At 34.5% G+C, this 17,473-nt stretch overlaps 1 protein-coding gene across 1 annotated transcript; it reads left to right on the top strand.

Moving 5' to 3' along the window:
- The first annotated feature begins 13,257 nt into the window (after nucleotides 1-13,257).
- LOC25480399 (F-box/kelch-repeat protein At3g06240) lies at nucleotides 13,258-14,805 on the top strand. The gene is made up of 2 exons (XM_024774517.2): nucleotides 13,258-13,426; nucleotides 13,582-14,805. The coding sequence occupies exon 2, from the start codon at nucleotides 13,646-13,648 to the stop codon at nucleotides 14,627-14,629; it is 984 nt and encodes a 327-aa protein (XP_024630285.1). The 5' UTR covers nucleotides 13,258-13,426; nucleotides 13,582-13,645; the 3' UTR covers nucleotides 14,630-14,805.
- The last annotated feature ends 2,668 nt before the right edge of the window (nucleotides 14,806-17,473 follow it).

Below are 17,473 nucleotides of genomic sequence, written 5' to 3'. Positions count from 1 at the left end.
ACGCGAGAAACACGTATCAAATGTTATTTTGAACATTAAAGAGTAGAACACTTATAAGTCTCAAGTTACATGACATTAGACCGGTCTCTAGGATTTGTTTGTTGTATCTTTAATTATCGAATTAAATAATTAAAGATACTCTGAAGCATGAGTTTGAATCAAATCAAATTCCATTTTTTAGTGTAATGACTTAGTATTTGTTTAGAAGTACGGTGGGGTATCCACCAAACGTGCCATTTCCAAAACCTAAGAATTGTTAATTCAAAAAATTACATTAAGAAAGCCTTTGGGACTTAAGAAACTCAGTTACACCGTGGATCTAAACAAGCCATTTAATTATGAAAAGCTCGGTCTTATGAGGAACAAAGTCTGGTCGAAATTACTTCAACCATGATTTAAACTTTAATTAAAAGTTGCTCTCTTATTATTTGGTTTATGAGCATATGGTTAATACAGAAAGTGAAGATTGTGTTAGAAAATAGAGAATTTCAAGGTTGTATGATGGGAATGATTATCATTAAAAGGGTTTAAAGGGTTCAATCATTTGATATTGATGATGTTAGAATCCTCTACATCGTATTCTATTGATTTTTCGTTGAAGTTAGGTTGGAGTCTATTTGGAATTCATGTAGACGTGTGTAACATCCTCTATTTTATTTAGGATGCTAACTAGTGCCTCCGGGACACTAGTTAAGGAACAATTAATTGATAGATCACACTTGTTTTACATTAATTAAAGTGAAAAATTAGTCAAATAATTAAAATTAGTAAATGTTGTATTCAATACTCTCTCAATTGCACATTTAATAATTTTGTATTTGATATTTTAATTGGCTATGTTTTATCTTTGGAATTGCTAATTTATTTTGAACTTTATAATATGGAAAATGTTAACTTGTGTCCTTTAGGCACATGTTAATGCATCAAATATAGAAATAGTTTATTGGAATGTATGTATTACATTTAATCTTTAACTTTTTAATGAATTGAATGCACTAAATTTTAGGCTTTGTTCAGGAGTTTGGAGGGGAGGGGAGGGGAGTGGAGGGTATCTTATGTGAGAATGGTGAGAATGAATTGCAGCAATCAGATTAAAAGTGATGGGTGAGATTAAAACACCACTTAAGTGACTCATGTGCCAAGCATGTGACCACTCTCTCCCTTTTCTCCACGATTCATGCGCTTCCTTCGTTCATGTGCGTGGCTGATTTTTCTTCTCCCTCTCTTCTGGGTTTGCGATTCCACCTTTTGCTTCACCGATTCTTCGTTTACTTTCTTTCATCCCCTTTTGTCAATTTTCATCTAATTTCTTCTAATTACTTGACTTCTTTTTGGGATTTGGGGATTGAAATTTTTTTCAATTTCAATTTCAATATGCAATCAATCTGTCCTGTGTTTCTATTTCATCTGCAATTAATCTGCCACAATCTCGATTTTAATTTTGATGGTTATGTCCTGTATTTTATAGGTGTTGCCGGTTTGGTAATTGTAATTTTATGTATATATGAATGCTACTGCAATCAAACTCTTAAATATCCTAGAGTAAGCACTTGAATGATGGAAAAGAGGGAGAGAATTTTCACATGCTTGGCACATGAGTTACTTAAGTGGTGTTTTAATCTCACCCATTGCTTTTAATATGTTGGCTGCAATTCATTCTCACCATTCTCACATAAGATACTCATTCTCATGTGATATGCCCTATATATATATATATATATATATATATATATATATATATAGGGTGTATCAAGTGAGAGGATGAGAGGATGAGAGGGTCTATTATCAACCATTAGATCAAGATCAAGGGCTAAGATTAAAACTCTTATTGTAGTGATTAATGTGCCTTAGTTTTTCTCAATTTTTCCATCGTTATCCTCATCACCATGTTTCAAGATTTCAGTTTAATTCTTCTCCCTTCTTTACTGTATTCCATCTCCACTTGGTTCATCCTAAAACAAATCTTTCACCATTTGGTCAAAACAAAAACATCACTATCATCCTCATAAATAAAAAGACCCATTTTTTGGGTTTTTAGGTTAGGGGAAATTGAAACGTGAGTTTGTGGGTTTGCAAAATTCAATACAAAAAAGCTTAATTCTTAATTCGTTTTTCAAAAATTATTGAAAGAAGGCGTGTTCTTAATTTATCCTACAAGATTGAAATTGCCTTCATAATTCTTTAAAAATTGTAATTTTTCTTGCATATTTCTTCTCATTGTTTGTTTCCTGCATAAATGAAACCAATGTTTATGGATTACAACTATTAAAATCATGACTAGATGGAGCTCTTTCTTTATCAAGAAGAATGGGTCTTTAAAGGAACTGAGAACGCAATGGTTTACAAGAACTGGGGAAAAGAATTTGATAACACTGAATCTGAAACGGAAGAAGTTTAATGGGCGTGAAAAAGAAAAGGAAAAAGGAAGCACCTGTAGATTTTTGAAGGAAAAGAAAAGATTGGGGGTTAGAGATAAAATTGAAAATCCAAATCATGTAAATCAATTTGAGTAATCATGATAAAGTGTTGGCATAACACTCAGTCCAAATGCAGATTAAAAAAAATTGTATGCTTGGGACTTGGAGAGAGAAAGAAAACCATGAAAAATAACGAAGAGGAAGCGATGCATTTCAAGAGAAGAGGAAACGTAAAGTATTTTTGTTCAAGTGTGCCAATCCTTTTTTGGTGGAGTTTAATCATGACCGTGTATTTTGATCCAACGGATGATATTAGCTCCTCTCATCTCTCATTTAAGTTACTCCTCTCACTTGATATGCCCTCTATATATATATATATATATATATATATGGAAATAACTTTGTTTTTAAGAGAGTATTGAAAATAGCATTTATTAAATTTAAGGTTTAAATATGTAAAAGGTCTCTGTAAGTTCGTGCATTTTTGGTTTTCGTCCCTGTAAGATTTTTTTTTCTAAAACAAACCTTGTATCTTCATAACATTTTGAAAAAGGTCCTTGCCGTCAGCTTCTGTTAACAAAAACACCATTGTGGCTAACGGAGGACAGGTGGCAGGCAATGAGTTGGCATATTTTGATGATCTGGCAGCAAGTTAAGTTTCCCTCCTTTATAAAGCAAAAATCACAAACCTTTTCATTTTCGTCCCTGTCTTTTAGGGTTTGTTCCAAAATAGAAACAGAGTTTCCGGTGGCATACGAAGCGGTTCCGGTGGGTGAATAATGGAGAGAACGACGGCGAAACACAAGCATTTCAGTTGCGAAGGTGATACGAAGGTGATAGACGAGATTAAACGGTAGAAAAGCGGTTTCAACTGTGTTCTTAGCTTTGAAGGTAGACGAAACGTTTGCATGCTCTGTTTTAAATTTTATTTTTGTCTAATGTTCCTATAATCTGATATAGTTGAATGGTTGTTGAGTTCTGTTGTTTGTAGTCGTGAGTTTTGTGTTGTTGTCGTATGTGTTTGTGTTAGGGATGAAATTGTTAGGTTATTAACTAGTTAAGTTTTTTTAAAAATTTACAGGGATGTCTGTAGCTGTTGTTTTTCACCATGGGGGTGAGTTTGTCAAGGATTTTCTGTTGTATTACAGAGGAGGAAAAGAGAATCGGTTTAATGATATTAATAAGGACAAGTGGTGCTACTTTGAAGCTACTGGGATATTGAAAGATTTAGGATATTATGATCACCTTAAGTATAGGTTATGGTGGTATATTATTGAGGATGACAAGTATGTAAGGATTATAGATGACAATGACACTGATAACATTGTTGAGTATGTAGCTAATACCAAATGTGAGGCTAACATATATGTTGAACATTCAGTTATAGGGACCACAAGTGCTAATGTTGGAGTTAGATCATTAGAAAGTGTTGATGCTATTGGAGTTGAAGCAGGTAATGGTAATGTGTCAGCAGGAGTTGATGATGGAGGGGTTGGTGATGATGAATTTTCTGATGGTGTTTTTGAAAGTAGTGAAGATGAAGCTGCTGGTGTTAGACTTGATGACAGTGAGGAGGAAAGAGCATTGGGTTTGGATGATGGGTTTGGAGGTGATGTTGAGGATGCTCCTCCTGCTACAAGGACAAATGGTCCATCAAATGTTTATGGTGGGAATGCTGGTCCTTCAACTGCTGCAGATGATCTAGAAATTGGATACACAAGTGAAGAGCTGGGTAGCAGTGACCCTGATGCTTCAGATGATGACCAAGCACCTACTTATGATACCTTTAATGAAAACAATTGCAAGATCAATGTGGAAAGGATTGGTCCACAACTACAACCCAGGTTTTCTTCCTTTTATTTTTGTTTTGATGGAACAAAAAAAGGGTTCACAACAACTTGCAGACCTTTTATAGGGGTTGATGGATGCCATCTCAAAACCAAATATGGAGGAATCCTTTTAGTTGCAGTTGGCAGGGACCCAAATGATCAGTACTATCCATTAGCTTTTGGGGTTTGTGAAACTGAAACAAAAGAATCATGGAAGTGGTTTTTGACCCTTTTATTGGAAGACATTGGTCAAGACAAGAGATGAGTTTTCATTTCTGACCAACAGAAGGTAAAATGGCTGTTTAATTTTATTTCTTTATATCATTCCTCATTTTTTACACTTTTATGTTAAGGTTTGTTGTTATTGTTTTCCAGGGTCTAATGACTGTTTTTGATGAGTTGTTTGAGAGTGTGGAGCATAGACTGTGTTTGAGGCATTTATATGCCAATTTCAAAAAGAAATTTGGAGGAGGTACACTTATTAGAGACCTTATGATGGGAGCTGCTAAGGCTACATACATTCAAGAGTGGGAGACTAAGATGAAAGAACTCAAAGCTATCAATCATGGTGCATGGGAATGGCTCATGAAAATTCCAACCAATTCATGGTGTAAGCATGCCTTTTCTTTTTACCCTAAATGTGATGTTCTTATGAATAACATTTCTGAAGCTTTCAATAGCACAATACTTGTAGCAAGGGACAAACCAATCTTAACAATGTGTGAGTGGATTAGGAGTTATCTAATGAATAGGAACTCCACTCTTAGACAAAAAGTGGATAGATGGCAACAAGATATATGCCCTAAGCCTAGGTATAGGTTAGATATGGAGGTTGCTAAGAGTGGTAGTTGGACTCCAATATGGAGTAAGGATGAGATTTTTCAGGTTGTGCATGTTCACACAAAACAAGCTTTCATAGTTGACATTGACAGAAGAATGTGTACATGTAATTTCTGGGAGCTTGTGGGTATCCCTTGTAGGCATGCAGTAGCAGCTTTAAGGTATAGGATGCAAAGACCTGATGAATTTGTTGATGAATGCTATTTCAAAAAGAGATATATAGACTGTTATGATAACAATGTCAGTCCAATCAATGGCGAGGATATGTGGCCTGAAGTTGAGGTTGATGAAATGTTACCTCCTGCATACAAAAGAGGTCCTGGTAGGCCTAAAAAATTAAGGAGAAGGGAACCAGATGAGGATCCTAACAAAGGAAGGACAACTACTTGCTACAGGTGCACCAAATGTGGAAAAAATGGACACAATACAAGAAGTTGCATCAGTCAAGTCACTAACCCTGAAGCTGCTAAGAGAAAGGTTATAACACTGTTATTATATATTTTGTCATATATGCATTGTTTACCCATTGATTTTGAATTGATATTAACCTTTTTTTTTCATCACAGACAAAGCCTAAAAGAAAACAACCTGAAACTTCTGGACCTGCTGAAATTCCTAACCCTGCAGCAACTAATGTCCCAACTACTCAATCATCTCAAGCTCCTGACCATGCAGCAGCAATTGAGGCAGGACACCAAATAGGTGAAGACACAGAATTTGAAGCCCTTGCTGCAGATCTTGCATCAGCTTTTGAAGCTACTCAATCTCAACCAAATGTGTCATCAGTCATGACTTCTGCATCAATTCCTCCCTCTAAACCAGTTAAGTATTGAACAACTCTTTATATGATGCAACTAGGATTTATTAACTGATAAAATTGTGATGTCTTAGGTAAAGAATAGTAAGCAACAGTCAAGGAAGCATCCACAGTCAAGCAAGCAGCCACAACCAAGGAAGCAGCCACAGTCAAGCAAACAACCACAGCCAAGCAAGCAGCCAGAGTCAGTCAAGCAAATAACTCACAATTTGAACAATGTAAGGAGGAGTAATAGGTGCAGGAAATTGAGGTGTGTCAATGTTGCTGGTCCTGGATCTAATTCTGAGACACCATTGGTACTTGAAGATCAGGTTCCTCCAGCTCATGTACCATTCAAAAGGCCTAGGACTATTACTAATGTAAGTGATACTACCTTAACTGTTGGGTTATATAAAATTGGTTTTTGCCTATAACACTATTTGCAATGTGATCAGGTTCAATCACAAAACCCTGAGCCAATCCATACTGAAGTTGATCAATCACAAAACCCTGAGCCAATCCCTACTGAAGTACCAGACGCACAAGTACCAAATGATCAAGTTGAAGATGCTATTCAATCAAGCAACACTCTGTCAGCTCAATCCAACACTAGTCAGTCATCTCAGGCAACTCAGCAAAACAATGATGTGGACATGATAATTAATGGACTGAAGGCATTGCCACCAGCACAAGGTAATGAAGCAGTGACACAAATGGTTGATGAACTGTTGAACTGGGACAAGAATATTGCAAAGGTTCAAGGAAAAAGGGTGAAGACAGTTGGAAATCCATCAGAAAATCAGAAAGAGCAAATGATGGTTGGACTGACAAGCTTGCCACCAGAGGAGCTAGAGAAGGTAACCAGAGAGCTAATTGCAGCACTAGTGAAGGGGAAAGACAATGTTGACAAGTTCAAGAAGGGAGATGAAGCAAGACCTGCAGAGTAGATGGCTGCTATGTTCTACTTATTTTGCAACAAACTTATGAATGTTGTTTTCCTATGACCCTTTTATCCATTTTGATGTATTCTGGCTTTTATATTTGGCCATAAGACAAAGTAATTTTGATTTCAAACTGTTATGCATTTTGGTTATTACATGTTTTCATGTAATCTGGCTTTTATAATTGGCCATATGACAATGTTATTTTGCAGACAATGTTATTTTCCAATCTGAAAACTTTATGCAATTTGGCAGGTTATTATCTACATGCTTTATGAATGGTTATGCAATCAATTGCAACAAAAATCACTAAATTAATAAAAAAGAAGTAGAATACAATGTTTCAACTAACATTACAACCAAAACACACAAATGTTGAACTACATAATTAGAACCAAAATAACCACCTTCAGCAGGGTTGTTACAAACCATGTATCAACTACACCACTCAATTTAAATTGATTACAAACCCAACAAAAAATACCCAAGAAACAATCAACAAAACCATAAACAAGTTCGTCTTCTTCCTTGAATGTTGTAGCTTCTTCTTCAACTTCTCGTTTTTCTTCATTCCCAGATCTTTCAACATCACAGTCAACTCTTTCATCACCACTTCACAATTGCAATCACATGGAAGCTTGTTCATGGATGAGGTTGATGATTCAGCTGCGATTACTGGACGAACATATGGAGGATGTCCTTCAATTTCATCATCCCATATGTACAACTTACAACTACTAGCAGTCTGAGATGAAAACAAACATATACAATTGATTAAAATGTGCGAAAATTGATGAACAACAACAAAGTATTACAACAGCAAACTCACCATATAGGTTGGGCATTTCCAGTATCTCCTTTTAGGGTTTTCATGTGAATTGGATATGAACATTCTCATGATTTTGTTGCAACCACACATAGGTAACCCATTTGATGATGGTTGAGTTATGGAATTAGAAGACATTGTTGAAAGAGATAGTTTTTGGTTCTAGGGCGCAAGGTATGAGAGTGATAGAGAGGAAGAAGAAAATTGTTATTTTAGAGGAAGAAGAAGAATGAAAGTTAGGTTTTAATTTCAAATTTTGATGTTTTCGTTTTTTAATTTCATCCTTGTGGTAATTGTCGTTTTTGATTTTAGTCCCTGTATTTACCAAACTAATCATCTCGCATGCCAGATCATCAAAATATGTCAACTCATTGCCTGCCACCTGTCCTCCGTTAGCCACAATGGCGTTTTTGTTAACAGAAGCTGACGGCAAGGACCTTTTTCAAAATGTTATGAAGATACAAGGTTTGTTTTAGAAAAAAAATCTTACAGGGACGAAAACCAAAAATGCGCGAACTTACAGGGACCTTTTACATATTTAAGCCTAAATTTAATTACTTGACTAATTTCTCACTTTAATTAATGTAAAACAAGTGTGATCCATCAAGTAATTGTTCCTTAACTAGTGCCCCCGGGGCACCAGTTAGCAGCACCCTTTTATTTAAACTACAATAACATTATTATTTAGAGTGAATATCCAAATTCGTCCCTGGATTTTAACGAATTGGACAAAAACGTCCCCCAATTAATTGAAATGCACGCTTTGTCCCTGAATTCAACAAACGTCCATCAAAATAGTCCTTCCGTCCAAATGTTCTGTTAGTGTTGCTGAGTTGTCGTCCTGCATGGCTTGTTGTCTTGTACACGTGTCTACAAGGAAGCCACGTGTACAAGGACCAATTTGATTGAAACGCACAAAATTTCGGTTGTACTTTTGAAATTCAATTTTTCCTGTTTTTCCAAATTTACCTTATAATACCTATACCTTTCCATTCTCACATTTCAGCCATAATATCAAACACATCCCTGACTGTTCTTCTTCCCAGTAAAACATTCATCATCTTCATCAGCATCATCTTCGACGAGGAACATTGCAAAAGATTCAATTTTGATGGAAGATTTCGTCATTTCATAAGGTAATAACACCGTTCCTGTTCGTTTTCCATTCAGTCATGTTTGTTTTCGTTCGCTTTCTCCCTTTTTGTGATTTTCGTTTTGAGTTTTTAGGCATTCATTTTCAACTTTAAACTTCATTAGATGTTTGCTTTGATGTTCGTTTTTGTTTGCTTTGATGTTAATCCTGGAAATGTATTAGCTGAAAATGATGGACAAGTTGCACAAAATGTCAATGATGGAAATGTTGTTGCTGGAAATGTTGCAATTTAGGGACAAAATGTTGTCAATGGTGTTGCAAATGAAGCAGTGTTTAGACATGTAGGATTGTTAAATTCTAAGGATCGATTTTCTACTAAGTGTAAAAATTCAGGGACTAATTTGATTGAATGTTTTATTAAATAGGGACTGATATGATTGAAACTGTTGTTACAGGGTGTTCCTGCAAGGAGGTATGGCATTAGAGGACCAATTATTTCAAATGAGAGGCCTAAGCAAACATCAGTAACGAGTCATGCACCATCACATCCAACTGCTCTTGGCATTGTTCGAGTGTCATATCCAAATTATGGTCCATCCGGTTCAAGTCAACCTAAGTTCATGGAGTTTATCCCAACCACCGGCGTGCCAAAGAAGTGAAACTTGATGCATGCTTAAATTATACTTTTTGGAATATTTTGACTTGTTTAAATTATGCCCACTTGTTGGGTTCTTTTTGGTTATGTAATATTTAAGAACATCCTTCTTATGATTTATGACTTGTTAATGCCCCATAGTTGGGTTACTTTTGCCTATGTAATATTTCAAACTTAAGACATGACTTATTTGATGGTATTTTCAAGGATGAAGTTGTGTGTTGTCTTTTTTAATTTGTTCTGCAAATATATGCTTCAAGGATCAAGTTGGAAATATATTTATATAATTCAAGGACTTATTTGACGATTTTTTAAAGTAATTCAGGGATCGATTTGATAGTAAGTAAAAATTAACAGGGATTGTATTTCATAATATTGTCAGAAATCAATCAATTTCGTCCTTGAATTTTTTTCATTATACATCAATTTAGTCCCTGCTTATGTGGCGTTTGACATGGCAATCCATCTGAGATGTTAACAGCCACGTCATCACCGTTAACACCCCAAATGGACGTAGGGACTAATTTGATGGACGTTTGTTAAATTCAGGGACAAAACGTGCATTTCGATTAATTAGGGGACGTTTTTGTCCGATTCGTGAAAATTCAAGGACGGATTTAGGTATTCACTCTTATTATTTATTATATGTATTCGAGTGTGATCAATGTGAATTGGAGTGTGATCAATGTAAATTGGAGAATTGGAGTGTGATCAATGTGAATTGGAGAGTGATAAATTAGTCTTAACTATTTAGGTTAAATAAATAAATGGTCTCTTAAATATACCAACATTTGATTTCAATCTTTCTAAAATATTCTTTAGGGTTTTGGTCCCTAAAAAAATGTACATCCATGCAACTAGTCACTGATGTCAACTCCTCTCTTACAGTGTTGATGTGTCAACTTCGCGTGCATATATCGAGTTATGTGACACAACTATGTGATTTTTTTTTTTTTTTTTTTTTATGTTTAACATTGTTATTAATAAATGTATTTGTTTATTTATTATTATTTTTTTTAAAAATGTTTTATTCATAAAATAAAGAATAAACGAATGAGATCTTCAACGGTAAATAAGAAATCACCTAAAATCTTTTTCACTCTCAATCCATTCACTCTTTCACACCCAAATCCATTTTTTATCAACTCACTTCTACTAAACAATAATTTAAATTTACTTGATTTCTCACTTATTTTTCTCTTCTCTCACTATTTCTCACCCATTTCTTTCTTCTCACTCTCTTCTCATAGCCAAACACATCACAAGAGAATGATCCCCGTCTCTTTCCTTGCTTTCACAACCAATGACTTTTGTGCCGCAATCTATTCAAAATTTTAATCGTTTTTTTAAATTAGATTGCTAAATGGTTGGCAACGACCAAGATTTGATCGTAATCTCCTTTTCATTGTGCCTCGTAATTTTTGTGATGAAATGAAGGATCAATTGATTGTGTCTTTTCCAACAAATATAGGTTGCATCAGCTGTGACGAAACTTCTAATGGTGTCATCAACATAACCAATGGGATCCATCTCACGATTGTTGACATACTTTTTTTAGGGATATGCATTGTTATATGCAGGGGTCAGGTTTCGAACCTCATACACTCCACTTATTCATCTTGAAAAAGGTGAATTCTAGCCACTTGACTACTTTACAAAAAAAATCAATGTAGATTTTTTTCGTTAGTTTTTAAATAATTTTTTATTTGTGAAAAAACTTATATTAACACTTGTAAAATACACAATATGAAAATTTTCTATGATGTCTTTCACAATTTATGATTTTCTATATTTAATGGACACTAAAATTTGGAAACAGATAGACTTATTGAATATAAAATTATTATTTTAAAAGAGATGAGCGCATGAGATGTGACGAAGCTGATGCGATGGTCAACGATGATTCTTCACCAGCGCAAGGTGGTGTATCGCCGCAGTGGTGGAGCTAGAAAAAATATCGAGGGTGGGCCAGCAAAATATACTATAATATATAAACATAAATTTTTCAGTTGTAATAAACGCTAAGCACAAAGTTTCATCAAAAAAGTAAACTACATACCATAGAAAATTAAAATAAGTCGTTACACGATCCAACTAAGTTGTAATCATCAATAACTAACTCATAACTAATACTTGCACTAATTTTCCTTTCGATATAAACCGTCATGCTATCATTTAGAAACCCACTTCCAATCTTGTTTCTCAACCTAGTCTTCATAATCTTCATTGCTGAAAAAGATCTCTCAGTTGTGACTGTAGAAATTGGAAGAGTCATGATAAGGCGGAGTAGTCTATCAATCAAGAAGTAAATTTTATTCCTCTCAGTTGCAACCAAACACGAGCATAATTCTTGAATAGTTGATAAATTCTTCAAACTTGATTCTTTGTGGGTATCAACAATGAATTGCTCGAGTTGATAACACAAGTGAATCTTCTCTTGGTCATTGAAATCCATGGGAGAGTATTTCTCAACAAGAGTGCAAATAGTTTCAACATCAAAAGCTTTATAACTATCCTTAATTAGGAGTCAAAGCACAACTTAGAGTTAACAAATCCATTGTCTGCTCACTAAATCTACTATTCAACTCTTGTAATTGTTTAACAATGGTAGTAAAAAATATTTCAACTCTAAAACAATGCTCCATTGTTATCTGGTTCTCTTCAAGACGAGAGCGTCCGAATCTTGTTGCTGAATGCAAATCATCGAGATCAGGAATCTCAATATCATGTCTTACACAAAAAGATCTCACATTAGCAAACAATTTATCCCAACCATCTTCTCTCAATTGTTGAATAAGAGTTTTTTGTGTTACGAACCAGAAACATAGCATTAACTACATCTCAAGCTTGTAGTTGCAAGGCTTGACAAAGCACATTTGCTATCCCCGTAATTTCTCTCATCAAATGCAAGATAAATATAAAATCAAATGACTTCAAGTAATTGTAAGCACTATCAACATTCCCACTTGTAGAATAATTTGTTGCTTCCTTTGCAAAAATTTTTAAAACAAAACAAGTTGCTTCATACATACGGATCAAGCTACAAATAGAACTGAAATGTGATCCCCATCAAGTATTTGTTGCCCGTTTCACAGTACCAATTTGGTTTGCACCTTTACCAGGTACAATCTCTTCAATTTCCAAAGAGGGAGAAGAAGTTGTGTCTAACGTAACAGAGTAAGGGGGAAAATCTGGGAATGCTGGGTGGGCCACTTGGGAATAATAATATAATCTGAGGGTAATTTTGTAATTTCCAAATAGGATTTTATTTTGGGGGTGAGCCGTGGCCCACCTCAGCCCATATAAGCCTTCGCCACTGGGTCGAGTGGCGGTGGAATTCGAAGGAGTGTTAGAATAAATCATTGTTCGTGAGTTTATTTGGGCTCATATGTGGTGATGAGGAGTTGAGGTTTAGCTTTTAGGTGCTTTGATCAGTTGGATGATTTGTTTTGGAGGGGTTATGGGGAGCAACGGTCGATAGGTAATTGAATTTTATTTCGTTCGTCACTCGCAAGGAAGGATGGGAGTTTGACTTAGATTTAAGTGTTGAATATGGTTCTTCTAATGTAAGAATTTGATTATTAAAAAAATTTGTGGTTAAAAAAAACTTACATCATGTGATATTTTAGAAAATAACATAAGAAAATGGCACGACCAACTATGAATTGGTCCAATTGTAAAAAAAAAAATTGATCCAAATGATATAGGATTTGAAATCTTTAATTAAGTTATAAATTATTACAATTTTTTTGAGGGGAAATTCTTTTTATAAATGTTAAAAAAAAAGTATATTAGTATTATTTTTACAATTATATTTTTTTTAGTTTTTTTCTCTATATTATAGCAGCAGTGTAAAAGGAAATGATAAATCGTTTAAAAACCCTAATTCATTTCATCTTCACTCTCGATCGCTACTGTCTGTGAGTGTGGGTTGGGTTACAGAGGTTCGCGAAGTTCTACTTTCGATTGCTACTTCAACTTCGGCGCTTTGAACCTGAGAAGATGGAGAAATCAATTTCAACTGAAAAGGTTAGCAATCACATCCACAATGACATTGCATTTTCCATTCTCTCCAAATTGCCTCTTAAATCTTTGAAACGATTTAGTTGTGTACATAAATCATGGTCTCGCTTATTTGAAAACCCTAATTTCATGAACATGTATCGTAACAATGTCATATCCAGCGAGGACGATGGATCATGTCTCCTTTTACAACAGACTCTGCCATATCCACACTATCATAGTCACATGTTGTATTTGCTTTCTGGTGAGAGGTTTGAGAATAAAGTCAAATTAGGTTCGCCAACTCCGTTCAGAAAGTCTGACAACCCTGGATTTATATTGGGTCCCGTTATTAACGGAATTGTTTGTCTTTACCAAAGTGGTACAAATGTTGTATTATGGAATCCAACTAACGGCGAATTTAAGGTGCTTCCTGAAAGTCCTACTGAGTTAGAGCCCTCAGTACGTTATGAGATTGAACTGGAACGACTTCATGGATTTGGTTATGACAGTGTTAGCGACGACTATAAGGTGATTCGCCATGTACAGTATGAACTGAATTTATCCGACTATGAAAATGATGATAGCGACTTTGAAGGTGATGCGTTATCTGACTATGAAAGCGATGCGGTAAGTCTGCCAACTAGCATGTCACGTGATGATGTGTGGGAGATATACAGCTTAAGAAGTAACTCTTGGAGGAAACTTGATTTGGATATGCCTTGTGGTATGAGGACTAGTGTAGGTGTCTATGTGTATTTGAATGGAGCGTGTCATTGGTGGGATGACGACGACGACGATGATAATGACGCATATTTGGTGTCATTTGACTTAAGCAAGGAGGTCGTTTGTATAACACCCATGCCCTCAACTAAGATTGTTAATTTTGATTCTGGATTAGAGATGAGACACTTGACGGTGTTAAATGACCACATTGCTTTGATCTCATATTTTGAACTGTCGGCTACTTTTCACATATCAATTTTGGGTGAAGTTGGTGTGAAGGAGTCTTGGACTAAACTCTTCATTCTAACCTTACCTGGCATTCATCATCCTATTGGAGAGGGAAGGAATGGTGATTTATTCTTCAGAAGAGATGATAACAAACTGGTTTGGTTTAACTTGAGAACCCAGATGATGGAGGAACTTGGTATTAAAGGGCAAATGCATTGTTGTCAGGTAGTCATTTACAAGGAAAGCCATCTTTCCCTTGGAGGATTGAATGGTTGATTATTTTTCCTTTTTTATCTCAGATTTCACCCTAGAGGTTTATGGTAATGGTTATTAGGTTTTTACCTTGTATGCAAATTGGCTTGTCAATTGCGCAAATCATAATTAGTTTCAAGACAAGTTATAGAATGATTGATGTATGAATCTTGGTTTATGGATTTTATTTTGATGTTTAATCTCTTTCTATTTGTGAATTGCTTTTTTATTTCATTTCTAAGAATGATATTTTTTCTTTGCTGAATGACTATTTCATTTGCAATAATGATATTTTTCCTTTACCGAATGACCTCTAATATTACGTAGAAATAATGTTTATTTGGGAACTTGATTCTGTCATGATTCTGTCATGCTTAATGGTTTGTGTTGAGATTGACAGTCTTCTATCACATTAAGTTATTTTCCAACAATTAGTTGAAGGTAAGATTTCTCAACATGTCTGAGGACTAAGGAGGATCATTCATTGGTATAGGGTAGCTGTCCTTCACCTTCACAGAGTGCTTGTTCATGGGAGAAACATTCAACTTCTTTTTGGCATTATGCTAGTCTCCAAACTGCTTACAGAATGCATTGATAGCATTACTAGTCCATGAATTTTAAGCAAAGAGTCATACTTACTTGGGATGGCAATTATATCCTTTTTTAGTTGTCTTTAACATGTCCGTCCTACCAAAACAAAATGCAATCACTTTATCAGTTCTGATCTCGTCTCTCTACACACATTCCTACACATTAGCAGCACACTAGTTCAAAACACAAGGATGCTGTTTTGGTTGTTTTCTATTTTCTTCTGTTTCAGTTCTGATGCTTGTTTATGGAGGTCATTCCGTGGTTTTTTGGTTGCCATATTCCAATTAAAGTGAGATCTTTCGGGTTGAAATTGTGAAGTATATAAGCCTGCAGTCTTTGAGGTAATTCATTTTTTTGAAATTTTATTTAATTTTGGGTTAGTTTAGGCTTTTTTTCCCTTTAGCATTAATGTTGCTAGCATAGTTCAGTTAAAGAAAATTTTGGGATGCAGACTATCAAGGGATAGTTTTGGTAGCAGTATTTGAATGAGTAACCTAATGGTAGTCAGATTGGTGAGAATAGGTTTTGGAGTTTGCGTATTTATTTTGGCTCCAAATTATTGAGTTGCAATTGCAAAACTCTGTTCTTTTATTAATGTATACCAATGTTGAAGGAGGTTATGGCTTTGACTGTTCTTCTTGTCTTGATTGTGTCTTTTATTTGTTTTACTTGTTATAGTCAAATATGTATATTTGACTATAAATTTCTCGTAGGATTTGGTTACAAGTCGAATTGGTTGTGTATTTGTTAACTCCAGGTTGAGTCTTCTCCTTTTTTACTGCCATGTTGTTCTGTCAAGATAATGTTGAAGATAATGTTCCTTTTCTTTTACTTTTTTTTCATTGTCTTTTCATTTTGATGTTGGAGGTGAATTAGAAAATGGATAACATAATGCAGTTGAGTTATCAAATTTTACTGCTTTGGTATCTACTTGTTCAAATTCAGTTCTTTGATTTATTTACACTGGAGACTCTGTTTTGATCTTTGTTGAAACGAAAAGAGAAACTATTGAAATGAACTTATCAATCAATTTAACCTTTTTTTTTTTACATGATTGAATCCTTCCATTTGATTGTTGTATAATAGGCATAATCATAAATAAAGGCATAAAAGGCCAAATCCTGACAATATCTGATAATAAAATGATAGTACTTCAGGTTGGATAGGGGCTGGATTATTGATAATCAATCATTTGTTTAGACTTCTAAAGAAAGATTATATTTTCTTCTTCCATTCTTCTGTGTTTTAATTTGCATTTACACTATTGTATACACACATATTTTACATGATATGGTAAAAACATTATTTATAACAAAACTTTAGGGAAATGAATGATATATAAATTAGGTGAGTTCTATCGTGCTTCATTTTATTGTCCACATGTAATTTAGAAGATTATAATTTAGATCATTAATGTAGTGCCAAATTCAGAAGAGTACGGTTTTGACGAGTGAGAAAAATGATAGAGGAACACACAAATGCATCGATGAATTTTTGAGTTTAAGTGTGAGTGATTAGTTCTATATCGATTAAGAATGAACTAATTAATTGATTGATATCTATAAAAGTGGTGATCCATTTATACTTAATGTCTAAAGAATTTGAGTTGAGATGTGGTGTCTTGATTGATTGTTGGTTATCAGTGAACCGTTATCACTCTTCAAGCTCCCCGAATTCACTAACAAACATATAGTTTTCTCTTTTAAAGACGATGTCGAGAACTTTAGGTATAAAAACATGAGAGCTTTTATTTCTCGTATGATTTTAAAAAACTACACAAGATCGAAAGTATGATAAACAAACGTTTTTGTTTGAACTATGCTTCTCCAAACGACATAAAATAGTTTTTTTTATTATTTTTGTTTTGGGAAGTATGGATTCAAAAGTTCTAGAGGGGCCAATGTTTACAAACAAATTCATACAACAATTTGCTTGTTGACAAGTGAAGTCTCCCATAAGAGGCTAGAGGAGCAAGATGAACAGTCAGAAAAGAGTTCATCATACTTATTGCTTATTGTGGAATTGCTCGATAAAACTATCAATGAGGTCTCTCACTAGATCACCACAAGTTGAACTATTTTAGTGATGGACTGGTGGTAAACACATCAATACTTAGGAGTACTACTAAATATCTATGCATATGTTTTTTTTTTTTTAAGGAATCTATGCATATGTTTTAAATTCAATGTAGATTTTTTTGGTTAGTTTCTAAATAATTTTAGATTTGTGAAAAAACTTGTATTAAAACTTGTAAAATACACAAAATCAAAATTTTCT

The sequence above is a fragment of the Medicago truncatula genome, chromosome 6, assembly GCF_003473485.1.
Source record: "Medicago truncatula cultivar Jemalong A17 chromosome 6, MtrunA17r5.0-ANR, whole genome shotgun sequence".
NCBI lineage: Eukaryota > Viridiplantae > Streptophyta > Magnoliopsida > Fabales > Fabaceae > Medicago > Medicago truncatula.
This window is presented reverse-complemented; position numbering and strand designations above follow the sequence as displayed.